Here is a 24,144-nt window from a genome sequence, read left to right as displayed (position 1 = left end):
CTGCGTACGTACAGACGTTTCTATGCTATCTTTCTGGGCTTACAGACAAACCAGGAGAAGTTCAGTCACTTATCTTCTCAAACCAGATAACATATGAGAGCTGTGCACAAATTATTTGTAGAGATGTTAATTTGCTCAAAGGAGATCTAATGAAAAACATCGATAGGCACAACACATGACTTCCAGCAAGCTTCCAAAAATGCCTTCTTGCAGCGAAATTCACATTTGAAATAAATTAGCAAATGGGCTGGAAGTTTCTATCCTTTTTACAACGAGGGAAGGAATAAATAAAATTGAATGCGTCTGTAACGGGTTTCAAAATTCTCTGCCTTCCACAAAATGTCAACTGAGTATAGAAGTCATTCCTTTAAAAAATACATACATTTTGTTCATGGAATATTTATGTCCTATGGGTCACTATGAAATACACGGTGCAGGCGAGAGTAATCACAGTTGTCATTGTTTTATATATAGCATTTGTTTGCTGATAATGAAAGTGATCTCCCCAAAGAGAACAAACACATTGGTGTATTTCTTTTTTCTGTTCTTTAAACAAAAATAGAGTCCCTCTCTGACACATATACAGTCTTAAAACCTAAAGGTTTTTTTTTATTTTTATTAAGTGTATTATTTCTACATTGCTGTCTAACCACCATGCAGTCAGGGGAGATGCAATTCACAGCTAATACCACCTGAAGGCGCTCCTAAAATTGTGAAACAACTTTCAGAATCAAATAGTTCATGACTGGGATGCAGGGGACCTCGTCCTACTTGAGGTTCAAGGCCTCCGTAGTGGCTAAAAAACATGCTTCAGAAACCACGGGTCACTTCATAAAATCTGAGGTGAAGACAAATGGGCATAATTCTGATTACTGCATCGTCTCTGGGCCTCGTCCTTGCCACCGAAGTTGAGGTTTTAAAGGAGGAGGAACAGATCTAGGTCGCTTTCCAACGAAAGCATTTAAAAATGACCAATGAAGCCCTAGCCAGCTTGGCTCAGTGGATAGAGCATCAGCCTGTGGACTGAAGGGTCCCAGGTTCGATTCCGGCCAAGGGCACATGCCTGGATTGCGGGCTTAATTCCCAGTATGGGGCGTGCAGGAGGCAGCCCATCCATGATTCTCTCTCATCATGGATGTTTCTCTCTCTCTCTCTCTCCTTCTCCCTTCCTCTCTGAAATCAATAAATATATGATTAAAAAAAAAATGACCAATGAACCAAACTCATACAACTATCCTTCCGGAATCCATCTTTACATCAACCAATAAAAAGTCCACATCTCTGCAAAGAACACGAGAAGTTCAAGAATAACTTCACATACATGCATGATTTACAAGTTGGTCAGAAAAGGTCTGTGTTATCGGAGAGAGATGGCACTTCAGTTCAAGAAAACAAGTCAGCCGAGGGCCCCTTACCTGCTTCCTGCGAATTCAACACTTCTAAGGCATGCATCATGGCACTCGCAAAGACATTGGCATCCTCTTTGCTGCCAAAGTTGAGACCGTACACCTGTCTAGCGTCTCGCCACTGGTGGAAGGTCTGTGTAGCTTGATTGTACTTCAACCCTTTAGGAATGGCACAGTTAATCACCACCTGAAAGACAGAAATTCTTTATTTAGAGTCAAGCTGACACATGGCAACACTCACAAAGTCAAAAATCCTGATTGAAGCAGTATTCACTCATTCACCCTTAGCGCTGTGACACCACCTCTGACCACCAGGGGGGAAGCTCCTGTGTCGAGCGTCTGCCCCCTGGTGGTCAACACGCATCATAGCAACCAGTCATTCCACCATCCACCATTCCGTCCATTAGCATATTAGACTTTTATTGTATAGGATTTCCATGCTCCATGTATTTTAGACCCCATAAAGCACTATTTTTAGTTTTGTACAGTCCATAAGATCAACACTTATATGCTTTCTGGTGCTTTTTAAGTCCTCTGCCCTCCTCAAGATTTTGTTGGGACCGTTTTTTTTGAACCTGAAGAATTTCTTCCACTGTAGATCTGGCGAGGAAGTCTTTCCATTTTTTTTCTGTCAGGAAGTATCTTTATTTCACCCTCATTTTTTTTTTTTTAAAGAAATATTTTACTGATATTTTTTATGGAGAGGAAAGAAGAGGGATAGTCAGAAACATCGATGAGAGAGAAACATCAACCAGCTGCCTCCTGCACAGTCCCCACCGTGGATGTGCTGGCAACCGAGATACATGATGCCCTTGGCCAGAATCGAACCTAGGACCCCCTCAGTCCACAGGCTGACACTCTATCCACTGAGCCAAACCGGTTTCGGCTCACCCTCATTTTTTTAAGAATATTTGTGTTAGGTAGGAAATGTTAAGTGGTCACTCACTTCCTTACAGTCATTTGAAGCTCCCTGCCTCCCAGCGCTGGATTCTATGGAGAAGTCAGCTGACCGTTGATGGTTGCTACTTGGAAGGTATCGGATGTCCAAGGACAGCTGGAGAGTTTCGCCTTGGATTTCGTTTACAATTTCAACACGATGGGGTTTCTACAGGGTTTTCTTGGTACTGATTCCATCCCTTTTGAAAATGCGTGTTCAGCTGAAACCGGTTTGGCTCAATGGATAGAGCGTCGGCTTGGGGACTGGAAGGTCCCGGGTTCGATTCCGGTCAAGGGCATGTACCTTGGTTGCGGGCATATCCCCAGTGGGGGGTGTGCAAGAGGCAGCTGGTCGATGACTCTCTCTCATCGATGTTTCTAACTCTATCTCTCTCCCTTCCTCTCGGTACAAAATCAATAAAATATATTTTAAAAAAAGAAAAGAAAGAAAATGCGTGTTCATTCTCTCCTCAGTCCCTGTCCTGGCCCCGTCTCTCCTCTCCTCTGGGACTCTGACGGAACAGACTCTACCCACCTTCTCACTGTACTTCCTTATGTCTCCCCTACGCTCCTCGTGGGTTACATATTTCTCTCTGATTATCTTAGCTTCAGGCTGAATTTTTTTTTTTCTGACCTCTATTTCGGTTTACTAATTCTTTTTAGCTATTTCTAATGGGTTGTTAAACACACACACACACACACACACACACACACACACACAAATAAACACCACCTCTGAGTTATTAACAGCAGTTATTTTATATTTTGATTTATTTATTTATTATTTTTTAGAAAGTATATATTTTATTGATTTTTTTACAGAGAGAAAGAGAGAAGGATAGAGACATAGAAACATAGATGAGAGAGAGACATCGATCAGCCGCCTCTTGCACACCCTCCACCGGGGATGTGCTTGCAACCAAGGTACATGCCTTTGACCGGAATCAAACCTGGGACCTTTCAGTCCACAGGCCAACGCTCGATCCACTGAGCCAAACCGGTTTCAGCTGATTTTTGTTTTTTTTAATCTTTATTGTTGAAAGTATTATATGTCCCCTTTGTTCCCCCTGCATCTGTTCCAACCCATCCCAGCCCCAGGCCTTAAATTTCCATTTTGTTCTTCTTTTTTTTTTTTTTTTTCAAGGATCCAGTTCTCTGCTGAAATCCTCAATCTGTCTTGTATTTCCCTGAATGTACTAAGCGTCGTTACTTTACAGTCACTTCCTGATCATTCCATTAACTAGATCCCAGGGGCCTGTCTGTCTGTTGCTGTTTCTTTCTCCTCTCTCCTCGTGAGCCTGGGTATTCTGACTGAGTGCCAGACACTGCATGTGGACAATTTTAAGGAAATGTTGAGGCCTACGATGATGATATTTTCCCCAAAACCCTCCCGGGGGAAATGTACATTGGCTTTTGGCAAACAGCTAGGGTAGTGGACAGTCTTAAATCACCTTCATCCAAAAGTAATGGAGAGGGCCGGACTAATTCTGAGTCAAACTTCTCCCGAACATATGGGAGGGACTCTGGGTCCCAAACCATACCTTCTCCCTTCCTCTCATGGCCTGTGCGGCTACCCTCCCTCATTCGCAGGGCCTCACTCCCATGCCGGCTCTCCTAGTCCCCTGACTCGGCCCCAAACCTGCTTAGTTTCTCAGTTTCCTCTTTCAAAACTGACACAAGGTGCCCTGACTGGTGATGGGCATAAAGCTATTCAAAATATCTTCCCATAACTTATTTTCTTAGCATATCTACATCTCTTTTCCAATCCTAATATTATTTATTTATAACTTGTTTTTTTCCTGCTTGATGCTGCCAATTTTTCTGTTCAGTAGGGCAGCTTCTGTGTTAACAAGTTCTATTTATTCTTAGTGTTCCCTTCTGCTTCCCCCTAAAGCTCATTATATGTCATTAGGATTTTGCCCAGCGAAGGACAGCTTAGACGTCCCACAGGTTCCTATATATAAGATCTTGTCACTTAGGGCTAAGCACTTTCTTTCTAAACATTTTCTAATCTTCAGAATGCTTTCGTATGAGTGTCGCGGATTATTTAGAAGTGTTTCCAAATTTACAAACATTTTAAAAAACACTCTATTTGTCAAAAACTATAAAGTCACCGGACAGCTTACTTATCTTATGGATAAAGATCTCAATGTTTTCGCCCTAATCGGTGTGGCTCAGTGGATAGAGCGTCGGCCTGTGGACTCAAGGGTCCCAGGTTCGATACCAGTCAAGGGCATGGACCTTGGTTGCGGGCACACCCCCAGTAGCGGGATATGCCAGGAGGCAGCTGATCGATGTTTCTCTCTCATCGGTGTTTCTAGCTCTCTCTCTCCCTTCCTCTCTGTAAAAAAATCAATAAAATATATTTAAAAAAACAAAGTCAATGTTTTCATTTGGAAATTGCCTGCCTTGTGCAGGCGTCTTTATAATTATTATTATTTTTTAATATATTTTATTAATTTTTTTACAGAGAGAAAGGGAGAGGGATAGAGAGTCAGAAACATCGATGAGAGAGAAACATCGATCAGCTGCCTCTTGCACACTTCCCACCCGGGACCTTTCAGTCCACAGGCAGACACTCTATCCGCTGAGCCACACCGGTTTCGGCTTTATAATTATTTTTAAACTAGAAGCCCAGTGCGTGAAATCACACAGCCCCGCCCCACCCGTGCCAGTCTTTGGTCCTTCCAAAAATCGGGACTTTTTTACAACGCCGTGAGACGCAGGACAAAAATGGTTAAAAAGTGGAACTGTCCCGCCGAAAGCGGGACGGCTGGTCACCTTACGTGAGACGGCCTGGGGATCGCCGCCGGACACTCACCTGGTGGTCCTGGATCTTCCTGCCCACGACGCGGAAGGTGTTGTTGCCCGTGTGGTGGTAGATGTGGACTCGGCTGAACCCCGTGGAGCCGCCGGCCGGCACCCACTTCTTATTGGCATCATCGTAAACCATCACAGCCGCGCGTGCCTGACAAATACTCTGTTCACTGTTAGGACAAGCAGAGGGGAAAGAAAAAGAGCAAACATGAGACGTTTAAAATTAGGCTACGTGCATATATCAGAGTTGGCCGACTGGCCGTCCCTCAACCATCAGGCGCTAGAAACCACAAGGGAACGATGGCCCTATCCCTTTCCCTTCCTCTCTGTAAAAAATCAATAAAATACCTATTTTTTTTTAAATTAAAATAGAAAAAAAATAAAATATGGCATCCGAAGGCTGGAGAGAGGTGACTGTTTAAAAATATGACGACCACAACACGGCCTTACAATTCTGTGACTTGGTCCAGTAACTCACTCCTGAATACAATCGAATTTCCTGAACGGGGATCGTTGCCAAATTCTATTTTCTCCGGTACCAAGTGGATGGAAAGCGTCCTGGTGGTCAAGCACATTGAAGACGGCTCGGCTATTCCGGGAGGTGCTATGTATCGAGGTCGCAATAAAGGTGAGTCTTTGGAAATAGCAACTTCCTTTCAGAGCCGTCACTCACTAATCGTTACCTGTCAAAGCTTTCAACACTTGTTCAGTACCTGACTCCATCGAATGCAATCCTACCTATCGAGACCTGGATCCAACATCGAGACTGTGCTTGTAACTGTGCCATGTGGGTATACAGAACTTCTATGGAAGGAAGTGAATGTTCCAGCAAGTTCCTAATAAAGGTGGGGTCTCTAAAGAAAACTGTGGGACAGCCAAAACCGGTTTGGCTCAGTGGATAGAGCATCGGCCTGCGGACTGAAGGGTCCTGGGTTCGATTCCGGTCAAGGGCATGTACCTTGGTTGCGGGCACATCCCCAGTGGGGGGTGTTTAGGGGGCAGCTGATCGATGATTCTCTCATCAATGTTTCTGGCTCTCTATCCCTCTCTCTTCCTTTCTGTAAAAAGTCAAAATATGTTTTTAAAAATTAATTTATTTAAAAAAAATTTTTAAATAAATAAACTGTGGGACAAATATAAAAAGGAGTTCTTACGTTCTCTCTCAGGCCTCACGTTCTCTCTCCGCGTTACAGAAGCCAACGCTGAAACTTTGCAGCTAAGAGACGGGCATCACTTTAGGAAAGAAAATAATAACGTGGGTTTCCCATCCCCGGGCGAACAGGAAAAGAAGCTTTAGGATGAACACGGACGGTGTAAAGCAGGCGAATGCAGGCAAAGGTCTGCGTCCCCTTTAAGGGCACCAAGCCTGAAGGAGTTCCGTTAACCCACCTCTGCTATGACCAGTACAGGTCCCATGAGCCACGGGGGCTTCTGCTATCAGGCACATTTATGAAATACTAACTAGCTTTTCTCCTCTTCTATTTCGTGAAAAACAAAACAAAACAAAACAAAACAAAAAAAGCTTGTGAGTAAGAAGGAAGGGAGAAGCCGCCTGCTAGTAACAAGGAGGTGCTGTCACGGCGCACAGAGGGAGGGACGCAGGGAAACACTGTGAATGTCGCTGACAAACAACAGACACAAATAACGGCAGCACACACGCTTGTCCGCGAGGCAAGACCATCTGGGAGGCAGCCGTTCCAAATGTGTAGGAAGGCAAAGTCTCCCATGGAGACCACACAGTTACCTATCACTCAAGTTTCTAAGAAATACGAAATGGCTTTAATTATAATAATAATAATCATCATCATCTACATTAATATGAGTAACATGCTAAATGACCGTACCTCCGCGACGCCCACCAGCCAATCAGGAGTGAGTATGCTAATTAACCCAGCAAAGGGGGAGGGTTCATTTGCACACACAGGCACCGAGCAGCCAGGGGCTGGGCGAGACACTTGCGTTGTTGTGACCACGCAGGCATTTTGCACCACCCCAGCTGCTCCAGCGCTTCTGGACAGCATAATAAGTGCATCAGGGCTGAAACCGGTTCGGCTCAGCGGTAGAACGTCGGTCTGTGGACTGAAGGGTCCCGGGTTCGATTCCGGTCAAGGGCATTTACATTGGTTGCGGGCATATCCCCAGTAGGGGGTGTGCAGGAGGCAGCTGGTCGATGTTTCTTTCTCATCGACGTTTCTAGCTCTCTATCCCTCTCTCCTCCTCTCTGTAAAAAAATCAATAAAATATATTTTAAAAATATAAATAAATAAAAATAAGTGCATCAGGGTAAATAAGTTGTGTGTGTGTGTGTGTGTGTGTGTGTGTGTGTGTTTGTATGGTTAGATATGTGATAAAGCAAAACTGGTTTAGCTCAGTGGACAGAGCATCGGCCTGCGGACTGAGGGGTCCTGGGTTTGATTCCGGCCAAGGGCATGTACCTCGGTTGCGGGCACATCCCCAGTCGGGGGTGTGCAGAAGGCCGCTGATGGATGTTTCTCTCTCATCGATGTTTCTAACTCTCTGTCTCTCTCCCTTCCTCTCTGTAAAAAAAAAATCAATAATATATATATATTTTTTTTAATTTTTTTTTAATGAATCTTCAATTGTTAATACAGAATCAAGGCTGTGACTATAGAGATTTTTAGTGAATACATCTTCCCACGGTCCTCCTGTGTTAAATTTTTCACAATTAACTGTCGGGAGTAGGATGGGGAGGTAAACTCCGGAGCAGCCTTCCCTCCACAAAGGAGCTAATTTATTCCCCGACTTCCCAACGGGGATATGAACGATGTAACGTCACACACGCTCTCACAGCTTCGTGAACGAGAAGACAAAAGACGGGCAAAGTGTGTTGTTTCCCCACATTCACCCCGATCCCCGCTCGGTGGGTTTTCGGCTGAATGGGCGGGAGACGATGCGTGGCTGGACGTAACCCGTGTGTACGGGGCGGAGGGAGGAATCCCTCCCCCCGCCGCTCAGCAGCACACCCACCGCCACCGTGAAGGGTCCCACGCACAGGGTGCGGCCGAAACCTGTTCCAAAGCTCCACTCGCGTCTCCCACGCGCCAAACCCACCTAGACAGCTGCCTCGTAAGCGTTTCTAACCCGAGATCACAAACCGGCCTCAACATGCAATCTAGCCAAAACCGGTGTGGCTCAGTGGATAGAGCGTCGGCCTGCGGACTGAGGGGTCCCAGGTTCGATTCCGGTCAAGGGCATGTGCCTTGGTGGAGGGCACATCCCCAGTCGGGGGTGTGCAGGAAGCAGCTGACCAATGATTCTCTCTCATGGGTGTTTCTAACTCTCTATCCCTCTCCCTTCCTCTCTATAAAAAAAAATCAATAAAGCCGAAACCGGTGTGGCTCAGTGGATGAGAGAGCATCGGCCTGCGGACTGAAGGGTCCCAGGTTCGATTCCGGTCAAGGGCATGTTCCTTGGTTGTGGGCACATCCCTGGTAGGGGGTGTGCAGGAGGCAGCTGATGGATGATTCTCTCTCATCGATGTTTCTAGCTCTCTATCCCTCTCTCTTCCTCTCTATAAAAAATCAATTATAATATATATATATATTTTTTTAATTTATTATTTTTTTTAAGTTGAGACACCTACGCATGTGAGACTCAGGTACCCTGGATGCCAAGCGAAACCACCCTTATTACCAGCGGATGCTGCTCCTGCTTCAAAAATAGCCGCTGGCGGGAAAGCAAGCCTGGTTTTCCCATCATCCCGAGGGAAACCCATCATTTTCCAAGAGCATTTCTTGGACATGTGTGCTTCCTGGCCAGATTATTTATATCGTCTGGCAGCGACGGTCCACGCTCGACGGCTGCCAGCTCCCGCTCAGAACGTTATGAGGTGGTGAGATTCTGCCCTGCGAGAAAAACAGGCTGTCCGTTCCCGCTGGGGCAGCGCGGCTCTCACCGCCTCTTTTCCCACATACTGTTCTTCCAACCGGGCCGGGAATACCAGGTCCCCCTCGGCACAAACCAGCTCCAACAAATTCTAAGAACCGGACCAACAGTCGGCAAACTCATTCGTCAGCAGAGCCAAATATCAACAGGACGACGATTGCGATTTCCTTGGACAGCCACATTTTGTAAACTTAAACGTCTTCTTCTTCTTCTTCTTCTTCTTCTTCTTCTTCTTCTTCTTTTTAATACATTTTATTGAATTTTTACAGAGAGGAAGAGAGAGGGATAGAGAGGTAGAAACATCTATCAGCTGCCTCTTGGTTGCGGGCATATCTCCGATAGGGGGTGTGCAGGAGGCAGCTGGCTGATCTCTCTCCCTCTCTCTCTCCCTTCCTCTCTGTAAAAAAATTCATAAATTAAAAAAAAAAGAAGAACACGTATGAACAGCAGGCAGTCGGACACGGAAACACGCAGGATGAAAGCGGAGCGGGTCTCGGAACCGCGCACACGCGCGGTGTCTGGTGCACGCACTCGGGGCAGTGTGCTGAGAACGTGACGATCCAGGAGAGTCACGGGCCCTCGTCGGGCGGGGAAAGCCAGCAGCCTGCTTTTATCCTCCGTCCTCAGCCACACGCAAACCTCCCTGCATTCACGGCGATGGGGAAGGTCTTGTACTCCTACCAAACGTTCAGGCAAGGTAGAACGGTAATTACTGCCTTTTATTTTATTTTATTACTTTTATTTTATTTTTAAAGAAACGCTGCTTGCCAAGGAGGGCCTCTGTGCTGTGGGGTTTTTTTTGGTTTTTTTTTTAATGTTACCAGCAAAGTGGGGTGATCAGCCAGCCAGGGCCGCTTGTTGGCTGCCACCTGCAGAGTTACACCCATTGTTCCTGCAGGGTCTCGGCTAAAACCACTCTCTTTTCAGCCTGCCTTAAGGAGAAGCCGGTGGAACAGCTGCAGAACAAAATAAAACGTCAAACATGGGGAGTGAAGAAGAAAAAAGAAGCGGACACAGTGGGTGCACAGCAGTAAAAGCTGAGGCGAACCCCGGGCTTGGGTTGCTCAATGGTTAGAGCGCCGGCCTGGAACCGAGGGGGTCAAAGGGCACGTGCCTGGGTTGCAGGCTCATTCCCGCGCCCTCGCCTCCGGTAGGGGCATGCTCGAGAGGCAGCCAATCAACGATCAGTATCTGCCTGCCTGCCTGTCCGTCCATCCGTACGTCCATCTGTCTGTCTCTCCCTCCCTCCCTCTCTCTCTCCCTCCCTTCTACTCTCTCTCTCTCTCTCTCTCTCTCTCTCTCTCTCTCTCTCAAAAAGTAATGGGGGGGGGGAAATATCCTCGGTTTGAGAATAAACAAAAACAAAAAAAAGTTGAGGCGAGGCTAGAAATGCAGAAATATCACATCGCCCCTCTGGCCCACCGCCAGGTTCAAAGTTCAAGGGCCGTGGTTCTCAAACGGCTGTAAAAGGTGGTGCGTCCATGCCATCTTCTGCGGGTTTGCTTTTTGTTTTTCTCTGACGTGTTTTCCACATACCTCTCCCGGCAGCAGCTGTGTGATGCTGACAGCACGTTGCTGGGCCTGCTCCGGCGGCATTTGTATCATTAAAATCGACCTCCACGGCCCTGGCTGGTGTGGCTCCGTGGATGGAGCGTCGGCCTGAGGACTGATCGGTCCCAGGTTCGATTCCCCGTCAGGGGCACATCATTAAAATCGACTTAAACGGCGCTGGCTGGTGTGGCTCAGTGGGCAGAGCGCCATCAGCCTGCGGACTGAAGGGCCACAGGTTCCATCCCGATCACGGGCACAGGCCCGGGTTGCGGGCTCGATTCCCAGTGGGGGGCGTGCAGGAGGCAGCTGATCCGTGATTCTCTCCCATCATTGATGTTTCTATCTCTTTCTCTCCTCTCTCTCTCTCCCTCCTTCTCCCTTCCTCTCTGAAATCAACAAAAAATAAAGTTTAAAAGAAAAAGAAAAGAAATAGCTAAACGAAGGGAGGACTGCAGAACCACCTCAAGCATGGCGTGCCTACCCATCTGCTCACAGGGTGGCTGCTGCTCAGCTGGCTCGGGCCCCTCCCTCCTGATCCTATTTCCCGGAGTTAATTCGCATACATCTCCTGGCGGCGGCAGCTGTGTGATGCTAACAGCACGTCTAAAAATACAGGGTTCAGCCACAACCGGTGTGGCTCAGTGGATAGAGCGTCGTCGGTCTGCGGACTGAAAGGTCCCGGGTTCGATGCCGGTCAAGGGCATGTACCTTGGTTGCGGGCACATCCCCAGTAGGGGGTGTGCAGGAGGCAGCTGGCCGATGTTTCTCTCTCATCAACATTTCTAGCTCTCTATCCCTCTCCCTTCCTCTCTGTGGAAAATCAATAAAATATATTCAAAGTAAATAAATAAAAATAAATAAATAAAAATAAAAATACAGGGTTCCAAAGCATGTACGCGAGCCTCATCTGCCGGCGAAAAGGAACGGGGCTGAACAACACACACACGCTGCCCAGCTCATGTTCAAGAAGTCATTTAGCCGAAGGCGACGTTCGAATCGATGGGTAATGCGGTTCATAAAAATAAAAAATAAAAAATGAATAACCATGGTTATGGCTGCACTGTAATTTTGGGAACTATCCTTTCTCTTTTCCTCGCGATATGTGATGCGTGCCACGATAGTTGAAGGGTTCTTTTTACGATGATTTCCCGACGGCTAAAGGGGATAGTCTCTTTGGCTAAAAAATTTAGAAACTACAGTTTTCTCAAGGTCATGACACAGCTCTCGGTCGTCCCACAGCTTTAATGGAGAAAGATTCTTTTCTGGAGCGGCTTAGTTGTCTTTCCTTGGCTGCCCTCCTAAGCCACTTAGCTGCAAAAAGTCTCCTGTTACCTTTTATTATTTTATTTTATTTTTTATTTATAAAATATATATCTTATTGATTTTTTTGTTTTTGTTTTTGTTTTTTTACAGAGGGGAAGGGAGAGGGATAGAGAGCTAGAAACATCGATGAGAGAGAAATATCAACAAGCTGCCTCCTGCACACCCCTCACTGGGGATGTGCCTGCAACCAAGGCACATGCCCTTGACCGGAATCGAACCCAGGGACCCTTCAGTCCGCAGGCCGACGCTCTATCCACTGAGCCACACCGGCCAGGGCCACATAGAGCTCTTTATCACTGTTCGAGGTACATGTTGAAAAGGTAGCTTATATGCTATTAAAATTATAACACAAGCTATTTCAGAGATGGTCATTTGCAACTTCTATGAAATTATTTTCAATGCTATAGGAGGACTCCAAATTAGAGAAAATCCAGGAAAGCATACCGTCCAACAAATAACCTTGCTTTTCTTTCTCCAAAGCGGAAGCTTACCACTACCTCTAGTATCAAGCTTCCGTTTCAGAAAGGAAGGGAACTGCTATGTATTAATAGATGCCTCCACATTCACAACAGACACGCGCTGGCTACCAACGGCCTAGGCTGTGAGTCATGTTTATTTTGAAAGACAGGACAGTTGCACGCAGTGTTAAGGGGTCCATCTGACTACCTTGTATTGATCCAACTACAAAAAACGATGCAAAGCCTTCTTCCCAGGACTGTCTATTCGGGCTGGAAACTTCTAATAAGCAAATACTTGTGTGGAGGCCAACAGAGATTCTAGGAACAGTGCACACGGAGCGAAATAACAACCACCGTTATTCCGCTAAATGAACGGAGAAACGGAAAAACAGGTCCTTTTTAGGGGTAGGTATAATAAATACAGGAGTTCCTCGTGTCTTTCCTTTTGGGAAGAAAACCAACAACAATCTCTTAGGACAGGGGTCGGCAAACTCATGAGTCATCAGAGCCAAATATCCACGGTCCCCATGATGGAAATCTCTTCGGAGAGCCGGAAACCGACTTCTGCAGGACCAGAAGTCACCTCTTCTTGGACTGGAAGGTCAGCATCCAAGCACACTTCCAGGGTTCCCGGGTTCGATTCGGGTCAAGGTCAAGTTCCGATCGCACTGTCCGTGCACGCCCGCATGTGGTATTCTGTGGAAGAGCCACACGCAAGGGGCCAGAGAGCCGCAGTTTGCCGACCCCTGCGCGAAGCCATAAAACGACCTGAGCAACCTGAACCAGGAACCTGGGTGGATGGATGTACTGTTACTGCATCTGTGCGCGCCACCTTTTAGATTATAATATATGTACTTTACCCACAATGCATTTACTTGGGTTTTTGGGGGGGTTTTAGTACTTTTTCAGAAAAAGATACTGTCATCCTTCACTACAGGCCAGGATACAAGGAAGCACTCTCCACACACTGGTTTCTCATCGGAAAAGAAACCAAAAACAATCCATTAGGCGCGGTGTTCTGGTCACCGCTAATAAATAATTCATATCTTCGCCCGATTTCTTATTTCCCCTTCTGGGAAGCAGCCCTAAGAAACAAAAAAAAAAAATCTTTATATCCGAAAAGCGCTTCCTGCAACATTAGCCAAAGGAAGGGCGGACGGGAGGAATCTAAATGGCAAACTACCAGGGAAAGGGTGTGAGCAAACACGACATTATTTACATTATTTACAAAACAGACACTGACAACATTTACTGAAGGCGTTCATTATGAGCTGGAGAGATGGCTGTATCACAATCAATAAAATATATATTTTTTAAAATCAATAAAATATATATATTTTTTAAAAAGGTGTGACCGTGGCTGAGGCTACAAGGAGGCAGCAGCCCCCAGACAAGGCAGCGATAGAATCTGGTTTCAGCCGCCTCCACCCTCACACGGAGCCCAGGGGCCGGGGGAGGACAGGCCCGCCCTGGTGTCCACGGGGAATGGCGTTTGAAACACACGTTGCTTTGTCCCCGATGCCAGCATGCACCCAAAATATGTCACATGAAACCCCACCTGAGCAGCGACTGCATCAACACAGAACTAAACTTAAAAAGCGGTTTAAGCCAGAGCCAGTGTGGCTCAGTGGATAGAGCATCGGCCTGCAGACTCAGGGGTCCCGGGTTCAATTCGGGTCAGGGGCATGTGCCTTGGTTGCGGGCACATCTCCAGTGGGGGGGTGTGCAGGAGGCAACTGATGGATGTTTCTCTCTCGTCGATGTTTCTAGCTCTCTATCCCTCTCCTTTCCTCTCTGTAAAAAAAAAATCAACAAAATATATTTTAAAATAATAATAAATAAAGCAGTGTAAGCAGCAGAAAAGCGGGTAGCCAGGCCTTCCTTCTCTCAACCCCGATCCCATCCAGTCATCCCTCGAGGTGGAATTCGGGCTGCAAGTCCCAGCAGGACCAGAAGTCACCTCTTCTTGGACTGGAAGGTCAGCGTCCAAGCACGCTCTGCAGCTACTGGCTGTGGGGAGAGAGACACCCCGTGTATTTGCCAGCTGGGACCACACACTTTTGGGAAGCTTCTGGCAATGGGACTCCAGAGCTTTTACTTATTTTTTTAAATATGATTTTATTGATTTCAGAGAGGAAGGAAGAGGAAGAGAGAGAGACAGACTGAAACATCCATGATGAGAGAGAATCCTTGATCGGCTGCCTCCTGCACACCCAACCCCCCCACCCCCACTGGGGATCAAGCCCATAACCAAGGCAGGTGCCCTGACCGGGAATCAAACCGAGGACCTTTCAGTCTGCAGGCCGATGCTCTACCCACCGAACCACACCGGCTAGGGCAATTCAAGAGCTTTTAAAACTGGTTTTTGTTTCTTCAGAGACCTAATACTATTTCCGGAAATCTAAAGGAAATTAGTCTGCAATTAGGAAGAAAAGAAAAAAACAAAACAAAAAAAAAACCCTTTGGGTCCATGAAAGCATTACTCATTACACAGAATCACTTTAAACCATGTAAATAGCCACTTAAAAGAAAATGGGTAAATTACAGTGAAATATGCAACTAATAAAATTCTGATCCGTTTTTTTTTTAAAGCACAGAAAATGCAAACTATACCATGTGAACGCGGCAAAAAATGCACGGAGTATAATCAAATGCATATAGAAATACACGAAAATATAAGGAGGAAACATTTTTTTTTTTTTAAACTGTGAAGAGGAATGAAAAGCAAACCGACTGCCATAGCGTTAAGTCTGGTTGAGCCAGATGGGAGGGTATCAATTCAGGAAAGATCAAAGTCCAAGAGTCTCAAGGTATTAGATCTACCGGAATATTGGGGGCTGGGGGAAGATCTTTAGTTAAAAGTGGGGATAAAGATGCTGTGTCAAGCAGCGTTAGCAAAAAGCCATCGACTGCAAGTTCAAAGGCCATCGTATACTGTTTTTTCCCCCCTTTCAATCCTGCCACCTTTTGGTGTAGGGAATGGCACTCCGACCAGCTGAGCCACACCAGCCAGAGCAAAAGAGCATGAACTTAGAAAATAATAGACTTCTGATGCTGCCCCATTGCAGTTCCTAATAGCAATGTGCCTTCCTATACACACGGAGTGGCCAGATGATGATGATCTCTGAACACATCATCATCTGGCCACTCAGTGTCTGTCCTATAGAATAAAAGGCTAATATGCAAATTGTCCCCCTCGACCAGGAGTTCCACCAGCAGGCAGGCCGGCCAACTGGCCATGTCCCCTCTCCCTGACCAGGCTGGCCGGACCTCACCCATGAACGAATTCATGCACTCAGGCCTCTAATACACACACACACACACACACACACACACACACACACACTGAGTGGCCAGATTATTATGCGTTCAGAGATCATCATAGTCTGGCCACTCAGTGTATTTGTATGAAACTACCAGAAAATCATTTGCCTTCTCCACACACGCTAATGGAAAAACCAACAGGAAAAATGGCCCAGAAACATACTTGAAAAGGGGAGTTAAATCCTTTCTATATGATGAGCCGTAACGTTTATCCTTTCATTAGCCATACCATAAAATACAAAGGGTATCCTTTTCCGATATTTAGAGAGAGAAAAGTGTCCAAACTATGATAGGCCAAACAAAATCCATTCGAAATTCAAAACCACAGTTCACGTGTGTTCACTTTACTTGGGTAAAGCTACCAAAAAAAAAAAATAATGTTGAAATTCTTCTTACCCACTAGACTAGGGGTGTCGAACTCAATCAGAGAAGGGGCCAAAATCTAAAATCCAGCCTAAATCGCGGGCCGAATGGTTTACTGAACAGTCATAAACTGTCATTGTGATGGAAACGCAGCGGAGTGCAGTGATGACAGCGCGGTGCGGGCCACATTGCAAGGCCTGGCGGGACGGATTTGGCCCGCGGGCCTTGTGTTTGACACATGTGCACTAGACAGAAAGAGTAATTCCTGAGAATTCTGGGCCCACTCATGTGTCTACTGCGTGTTCCTCTCCGTCTTCTCATTGGTGACATAACGCAAGTACTCACCTTACCGGGTTGTTATAAAGATGAAATTTAATCAATTTATCTAAAGCATTTCGAAGAGAGCCTAAACCAGTGGTCGGCAAACTGCGGCTCGCGAGCCACATGCAGCTCTTTGGCCCCTTAAGTGTGGCTCTTCCACAAAAGACCACGGCCTGGGCGAGACTATGTTGAAGAAGTGGCGTTAGAAGAAGCTGAAGTTTATGCCGAGACCAGTCTGCCTCAGTGGATAGAGCGTCGGCCTGCAGACTGAAAGGTCCCAGGTTCGAATCCAGTCAAGGGCATGTACCGTGGTTGCAGGCACATCCCCAGTGGGGGTGTGCAGGAGGCAGCTGATCAGTGATTCTCTCTCATCGATGTTTCTAATGCTCTATCCTTCTCCTTTCTTCTCTGTAAAAAATCAATAAAATATATTATTTTTTTAAAAAAAGCTGAAGTTTAAAAAATTGGGCTCTCAAAGGAAATTTCAATCGGTTGTCCTATTGATATTTGGCTCTGTGGACTGATGAGTTTGCCGACCACTGGCCGAGACTACATCCCTAACTAGCTGCTTACTCCGTTCTGGAGATGGACAGGGATGATGGTTGCACAACCATGTCAACAACCTGAATGCCACAGAACCGGACACTTACACACAGTTAAAATGGTTAATTTTATGTTGTATCCCCATCACCCACTCGCTATGAAAACATTTTAAGTTCTCCTGAAAGAAAGTAAACTATAGCTGAAACCGGTCTGGCTCAGTGGTGAGAGCCTCGGCCTGAGAACTCAAGGGTCCCGGGTTCGATTCCGGTCCAGGGCACGTACCTTGGTTGTGGGCACATCCCCAGTGGGGGGTGTGCAAGAGGCAGCGGATGGATGTTTCTCTCTCATCGATGTTTCTAACTCTCTATCCCTCTCCTTTCCTCTCTGTAAAACATCAATAAAATATATTTTTTTTTAAAAAGAAAGAAAGTAAACTCTAGGCTTCCACAGAAAACTCTATAAGTTTAGGATTCCTATAAAAATTCATCATCACCAATTAAGGGATCCTGGGTCTGCACTATTCCAAATAAATTTCAAAATAATTCGTGGTTGCTATGGTCATCTAGCTCTGATGTCCAGATTAACCTGAATTTCCAAACAAAACTCCCCTTGTTGGGAAGCTGGCAATCTCGCCCTTCCTGCAGTAACAGAATAAAGCGAGTGCCCTAAACCTGAAGCAGCTTGGACACAGATCTATAAAACCCTTTTTCCCTCCGAACACAGCACTGTGCTGTGCCTTCTGCAAACAGAGCAAAGCGGCTTCCAGCCCATTCAAAGCGTAACCCGTGACCCAAAAAAAGCAGCGAAAATCGTTAAATGCCCATTTTTAAAATAAAAAAAAATAAAAAAAAACTTGCAAAATAGCTCAAAACCACTTCTCTCGGATTACAGAATGAGCGTGCGGTGGAAAGGGCCGGAGAATACCAATTTGCCATACCCTACGCTGGCTGGCAATGCCGGTTGCGTAGCAACAAGGTTCTGCAGCCTGAAACAGCACAGGACTCCCTTTCTGGCTCTGCCAGGCCACCGTTAACCCCATCGGGGCTGGAAAAGGGATGCAGAATCGCATGTGCATAGACTACTCAGAAGCCTAAAGGATATACATTCTAAAACTATAAAATCTCAAGCACAAATCTCAAACACATCTGCATAGACAGGCATCAGAAAGCCTAAAGGATATACGTTCTAAAACTATAAAATCTCAAGCACAGCCGAAACCAGTTAGGCTCAGTGAATAGGGTCGGCCTTCAGACTGAAAGGTCCCAGGTTCGATTCCGGTCAAGGGCATGTACCTGGGTTGCGGGCACATCCCCAGTAGGGGGTGTGCAGGAGGCAGCGGATCAATGATTCTCTCTCATCGATGTTTCTAACTCTCTATCCCTCTCCTTTCCTCTCTATAAAAAAAATCAATAAAATATATATTTTTTAAAAATCTCAAGCACAAATCTCAAACACATTTGCACAGACAGGCATCAGAAGCCTAAAGGATATACATTCTAAAACTATAAAAATCTCAAGCACAAATTCCAGCCTACGTACACAACTTGAATTATCCATTATGCCTCCCCTCTCAGTGTTTCTTTATGTACTAGGAAAAAAAAAATTTTTTTTTAAATAAATATGCTATGCCATTTTTGGACACATTTCTTTCCAAAGCATCATCGGCAGGAGTTGTGTGGGGGTTTTTTTTGTGTGTGTGTGTGTGTGTTTTTTAACAAAACAATCCTACGTCATAGCATAACACATCTTTCCTCTCCTGGTTTCCAAAGAAAGTCACCGGATCCTTTCTAAAAACCAAGAACTATAATTTCCCAGCCATGAAAATGTTCTCCCCCTTAAAATGCATTTGAACGATTTTTACAGATTGCCTATATAGGTGACTAGGAACGTTTCACAAAACTTTTTTAATATACATAAATCTACTTTATCTAGAGAACAACAAGAAGAAAAAAAACACATTTGCAGCGATTCTTGCAAAGCCTTTAGATACTTTTATTCTTTGAAGAGTTCCTCCTTCCTTTTGAGAAAGTCAAACCGCGGCCAAGCCCCACCAAAGTAATACCGGTGGCTTGACTACAGAGAAAATCAATTTACAATGGTGGTTCTCAGCCCTTCGGAAGACGAGACGGCCTCTTTAAGTTCATTCATTTCTACTTTTAACACATGTTTGTCTGAGAAAACCTGATTTCAATGCACTTCGAATTTACTAAGCTTTTAAATTAATCTGTACATTACCACAACACCAGCTCCTTAGCCTATATAACTCTATAGAATAAAGAGGTAATATGCAAATTGACCATCACTCCAACACACAAGATGGCCACCACAAGATAGCCAGCAGGGGAAGGCAGTTAGGGGCGCTCGGGCTGACTGGGGAGTAGTTAGGGCATCAACCAGGCTGGCATGGGAGTGGTTAGGGGGTGATCAGGCTGGCAGGCAGAAGCGGTTGGGAGCCAGCAGCCCTGGATTGTGAGAGGGATGTCTGACTGCCCGTGTAGGCCCAATCCCTCAAGGGGTCCCAGACTGAAGAGAGTGCAGGCTGGGCTGAGGGGGACACCCCCACCCCCACCTCTGTGCACGAATTTCGTGCACCGGGCCGCTACTACGTGAAGTGGAATACCTATGAAGGCTGGCACCTTTGGATTAAAGACAACACTTGGTGAACATCGGGGTTCGAGGACACGCTAACCCGGTCCCACCGCGAACCCTCCCCCCGGCCCCCGAGCCCACACATTGGAGAGGTGAGTCCCCCCCCGAAAACGTTCACACATCACGTAAAGACAGAGGGCGAGAGAGAGCACTTACAGGTATGCAAGTGAGACCAGGCTGGGCTCAGGTCCAGGTTCCATCACTCACTAGCCTCGTATTCGCCAGCAGCAAGGGCATTAAGGAGGAGGCTACCTACCCTGCCGGGCAGCTGTAAGGGTTAGAAGAATAGTGTGTAGAAGGATGCAGCACGTTAGGTCCCATGCATTCACCTGCCACGCCAAGTCTCTCACTCCATCCATCCAGCCCACACCTGCAGCATTCCCCACGGGGACTTCCTATGCCAACTCTGGGATTGGACAGCATCTTAAGGACGGAAAATGAAATCTGAGACACGGTCATTGGAAGGTAAAACCACGAGAGGCACCGAAACCGGTTTGGCTCAGTGGAAGAGCGTCAGTCTGGAGACTGAGAGGTCCCGGGTTCGATTCCGGTCAAGGGCATGTATGTTGGTTGCGGGCACATCCCCGGTAGGGGGTGTGCAAGAGGCAGCTGATCGATGTTTCTCTCTCATCGATGTTTCTAGCTTTCTATCTCTCTCCCTCTCTGTAAAAAAAATAAATAATTTTTTTTTTTAATTATTAAAAAAAACACACAAAACATGAGGTCTCCAGGGTGACACGGGACTTATCTGAATCTCCGCTGTCATTGGCCAACCGTGGGATCAGCCGAGCATCGTCTTCCCTCGCTGCAATGGCGGTGCCAACCCCCAGGCCTGTTCTAATCCAGTCAATGAAAATGACTACGGGAAGCCGTTGGCAATTTGCCTGGCCCGTCTCTAATCGAGCAACAAGCAATCGCTGCTATTTATCCGATTACCTACTTACTTGATTTACACAGAGAGAGAATATTAAAAGTTGTCCTATGTAATTGAACATATAATAAAGATGTGACATGCAAATTGACCGTCACTCCTACACACAAGATGGCCGCCCCTATGTGGACACAACATGGCCAGCAGGGGAGGGCAGTTAGGGGCAATCGGGCCGGCAGGGGAGGGCAGTTAGGGGCAATCGGGCTGGCAGGGGAGGGCAGTCAGGGGCTCAGTGGTCGACAAACTCATGAGTCCACAAATTCACAGAGCAGAGCGATGGGCATGTCTTTGGAGAGCCACATATTTTAGACGTAAACTTCTTCTGACGCCACTTCTTCAACACAGACTTGCCCTGCCACCTCCAGGGGCCCAAGAGCCGCGTGTGGCTCGGGAGCCACAGTTTGCTGACCACTGGGGGCTAGCCCACTAGGTGTGTACCCTGTGTGGGTAAAGCTGAGTTACCCAAAGGCTAGTCTCAGAGACACTGCAATCTACAGCCAGAGACTCATGCCCTGTGCCAGGCATATGGTGGGTCTTCCGATCCTGGGATCAGTGAGAAAAATGTGTCAGCTCTTTGGGACACAAAAGGTAATCCTGCCGAAACCGGTTTGCTCAGGGGATAAAGTGTCAGTCTGGGGACTGAAAGGTCCTGGGTTCAATTCCGGTCAAGGGCATGGACCTTGGTTGTGGGCACATCCCCAGTAGAGGGTGTGCAGGAGGCAGCTGATGGATGTTTCTCTCTCCCTTTTTCTCTGTAAAAAAAAATCAATAAAAATATATATTAAAAAAAAACAAACATATCTAAAAATAAAAAAGTTCTTGCTGGTTGGAGCGTCGTCCCATACACCAAAAGGTGACAGGTTCGATTCCTGGTCAGGACACATACCCAGGATGTGGGTGCCCTCCCTGGTGGAGGAGCGTGCAGGATGCCATCAATCAATGTTTCGCACATCAATATTTCTCTCTCTCCCCCTCTCCCGCAAATTCAATACAATTTAAGAGAAAGAAAATGTTCTTTATTTGCAGCTGAAAACATCCTAACTCATCACCACCAGTTAATACGTGGAGATGGCGACAAAGATGAGAGAACAGGAGGTCAAAAGCAAAGAATCAGAGTATCTACGAAGCGCTGACACTTTGGGCAAAGATGCCTTCCGATGGGGCCGTCCGGGCAAAGCCCGTGGCACCAGGAACGAAACAGTCTCATGCCATCTTGCAATTTTTTAAAAATATATTTTATCGATTTTTTACAGAGAGGAAGAGAGAGGGATAGAGAGTTAGAAACATCGATGAGAGAGAATCACCCATCAGCTGCCTCCTGCACACCCCCTATCGGGGATGTGCCCGCAACCAAGGTCCATGCCCTTGACCAGAATCAAACCTGGGATCCTTCAGTCAACAGGCCGACGCTCTATCCACTGAGCCCAAAACGGTTTTGGCCATCTTGCAACTTTTTAAGAAAAACTATGGGGAAAAAAAAAACAAAAAAAAGCAACCAACACTTGACTCATTCTTCTGCCATTCCAAAAATGAACACATAGTTGCAACCGTAACACGAACATTTTCATCCTTTTGTTTCGTTTTTCGAGATTAAACCATGTTCCCCGCTCCAAAACGGAGCCTTTTCTCCTTGCCCCTGCTATCTCTGGGACGTTTGCTCCTATTCTGGGTCAATTCCTTCTACACAGGCTTTGTTCTGGATGCTAAGAAAATAAAGGGACTTTCTAGGAGGAAATCATAAAGAAAAATAAATGGCTGATGCTCACACATCAACGTTCAGAAAACTCAAATGTACACCTTCGTTCACAGCAGTTAACCATGAGAGAGGCCTTGGAACCTACTGGTTAAAAGCATGGGCCCAGGGCCCTACCGAGCCTGTGTGGCTCAGTGGATAGAGCGTCGGCCTGCAAGGTCCCGGGTTTGATTCCGGTTAAGGGCGCATGCCGGGGTTGAGGGCATGTGGGGGACATGCAGGAGGCAGCTGATCGAGGTCTCCCTCTCATCGATGTTTCTCCCTTTCTATCCCTCTCCCTTCCTCTCTGTAATAAATCAATGAAATATATATTTTTCTAAAAAAGAAAGAAAGAAAAACTAACATGCCAGTGAGAAAACAGGCAACACACACAGGCACAGGGGATGGACACAACACCAGCAACGGCCAATAAGCACACGAGGACACGTTCCACTCGATCTGCAATCAAAGAAACGCCTATTGAAACGGCGACATAACGCCGGGGGCCGATCGGATTGGCAAAGACGGAAGAGCCTGAGGACCAGGCCCCGCATGAGCCAGAACGTGGGGGGAACTGGCTCTCTCTCCCCGCCCGCTGCTGACTGGGTAACGTGTATCAAAAACGGATAAAACTCGCTTCAGTCCATTCATTTCCCTTACTCTCCAAATTCAGCCCCATCAAGCAGGACCTTCATCGCTTTGATTTGGTGATGGAGAGCATCCTGATGCCACAACGGCTGTAGCGAGGGAGGAAGTTATCTGATTTCCCCGTGAAGGTCATTCCGGCTGACTCGTGGCCAATGGAGGGCAGGAACGGAGAAGAGGAGACACTGACTGTTCGGGTGGGCGTGACAGTGGCCTGGACGTGAGGAGCCAATGGAGGCTGTCCTGCCAGAATCCGCTGACACGTACGAGAAAGGAAAAAAAATAAATGCTCCTTGATTTTTCCTCCTAGGAATGGGCCCTAAAATGTAAGTACACGAGAGGCCCGATGCATGAAGATGCGTGCAAGATTGGGACTTCTTTCCTTAGCTGCCAGCGCCGCCTTTGCGCTGGACACCCCGCCCCTCGGTGCCTTCGTATGCAAATAGACCCGTCTGTGTTTGGGCTGATTTGCATACTCGCTCCTGATTGGCTGGTGGGCGTCACGGAGGCACGGTCCATTTGCATCTTGCTCTTTCCTTTCGTGTAGATGTGCAGATGTAAAATATCCAACGTGTGCACGAAGACAGATATCCAAAGATGTTCATAGCCGTGTTTTTTACCACAAACAGTGGGGGAATCTCTCCAAGTCTATGGCTACCATATCCAAAGCATGGTGGAAATCCTGTGCAGTTACGTATAAATACCCTGCAGATCTGTATTTAGTGATAAGCATTAGACGGAAAGGGGCCGGTGACAAAATATCGTAAAATGTCACCTTGACCTAGTATGATCTCCGTTTCATTGAAAGCACACAGACACACATACAAGCACACAGATGGCTGCACGTATGCATCACAAACACGTAGAAAGCTACCCATCGACACATCAACATTCTAGACCTAGTGTTTCCCAAACTTTTGACATACGTGTCCCCCTTCTATAATTTTCGTAAGGCTGAGTACCCCTCGTGCTCATGAGAACGTAGAATTCGGCGCAGCTAAGCACGGTGCAGTGCATATCCCCACCAAACTCCGGTGCAACGCGTACCCCCACCAAACTCTTCCCGTACCCCTGGGGGTGCGCGCACCACACTTTGGGAAACACTGCTCTGGAGGGTTTGCATTCAGATCTTTATATTGTACTTTCCATACTTCCTAAAAATCTATGCGAAACCTGTACTGCTTTATCGTGGAAGGGAAAAAGTAATTTAAAAAATAAAATAAATTAAAACACACACAC

The 24,144-nt window shown here is 46.5% G+C and overlaps 1 protein-coding gene across 1 annotated transcript in view; it reads right to left on the bottom strand.

The window, feature by feature from the left end:
• Positions 1 to 24,144, bottom strand: part of ENAH (ENAH actin regulator) — a 65,921-nt gene that overhangs the window by 31,246 nt on the left and 10,531 nt on the right. The window contains 2 exon segments of the mRNA XM_045587078.1: positions 1,416 to 1,593; positions 5,164 to 5,329. Of these exon segments, the coding sequence (XP_045443034.1) occupies positions 1,416 to 1,593; positions 5,164 to 5,329 (344 nt within the window).

The sequence above is a fragment of the Pipistrellus kuhlii genome, unplaced genomic scaffold, assembly GCF_014108245.1.
Source record: "Pipistrellus kuhlii isolate mPipKuh1 unplaced genomic scaffold, mPipKuh1.p scaffold_m20_p_25, whole genome shotgun sequence".
In the NCBI taxonomy this organism is placed as follows: Eukaryota; Metazoa; Chordata; class Mammalia; order Chiroptera; family Vespertilionidae; genus Pipistrellus; species Pipistrellus kuhlii.
Note: the sequence above shows the minus strand (reverse complement) of the source record. Positions and strands in the feature narration are given on the sequence as shown.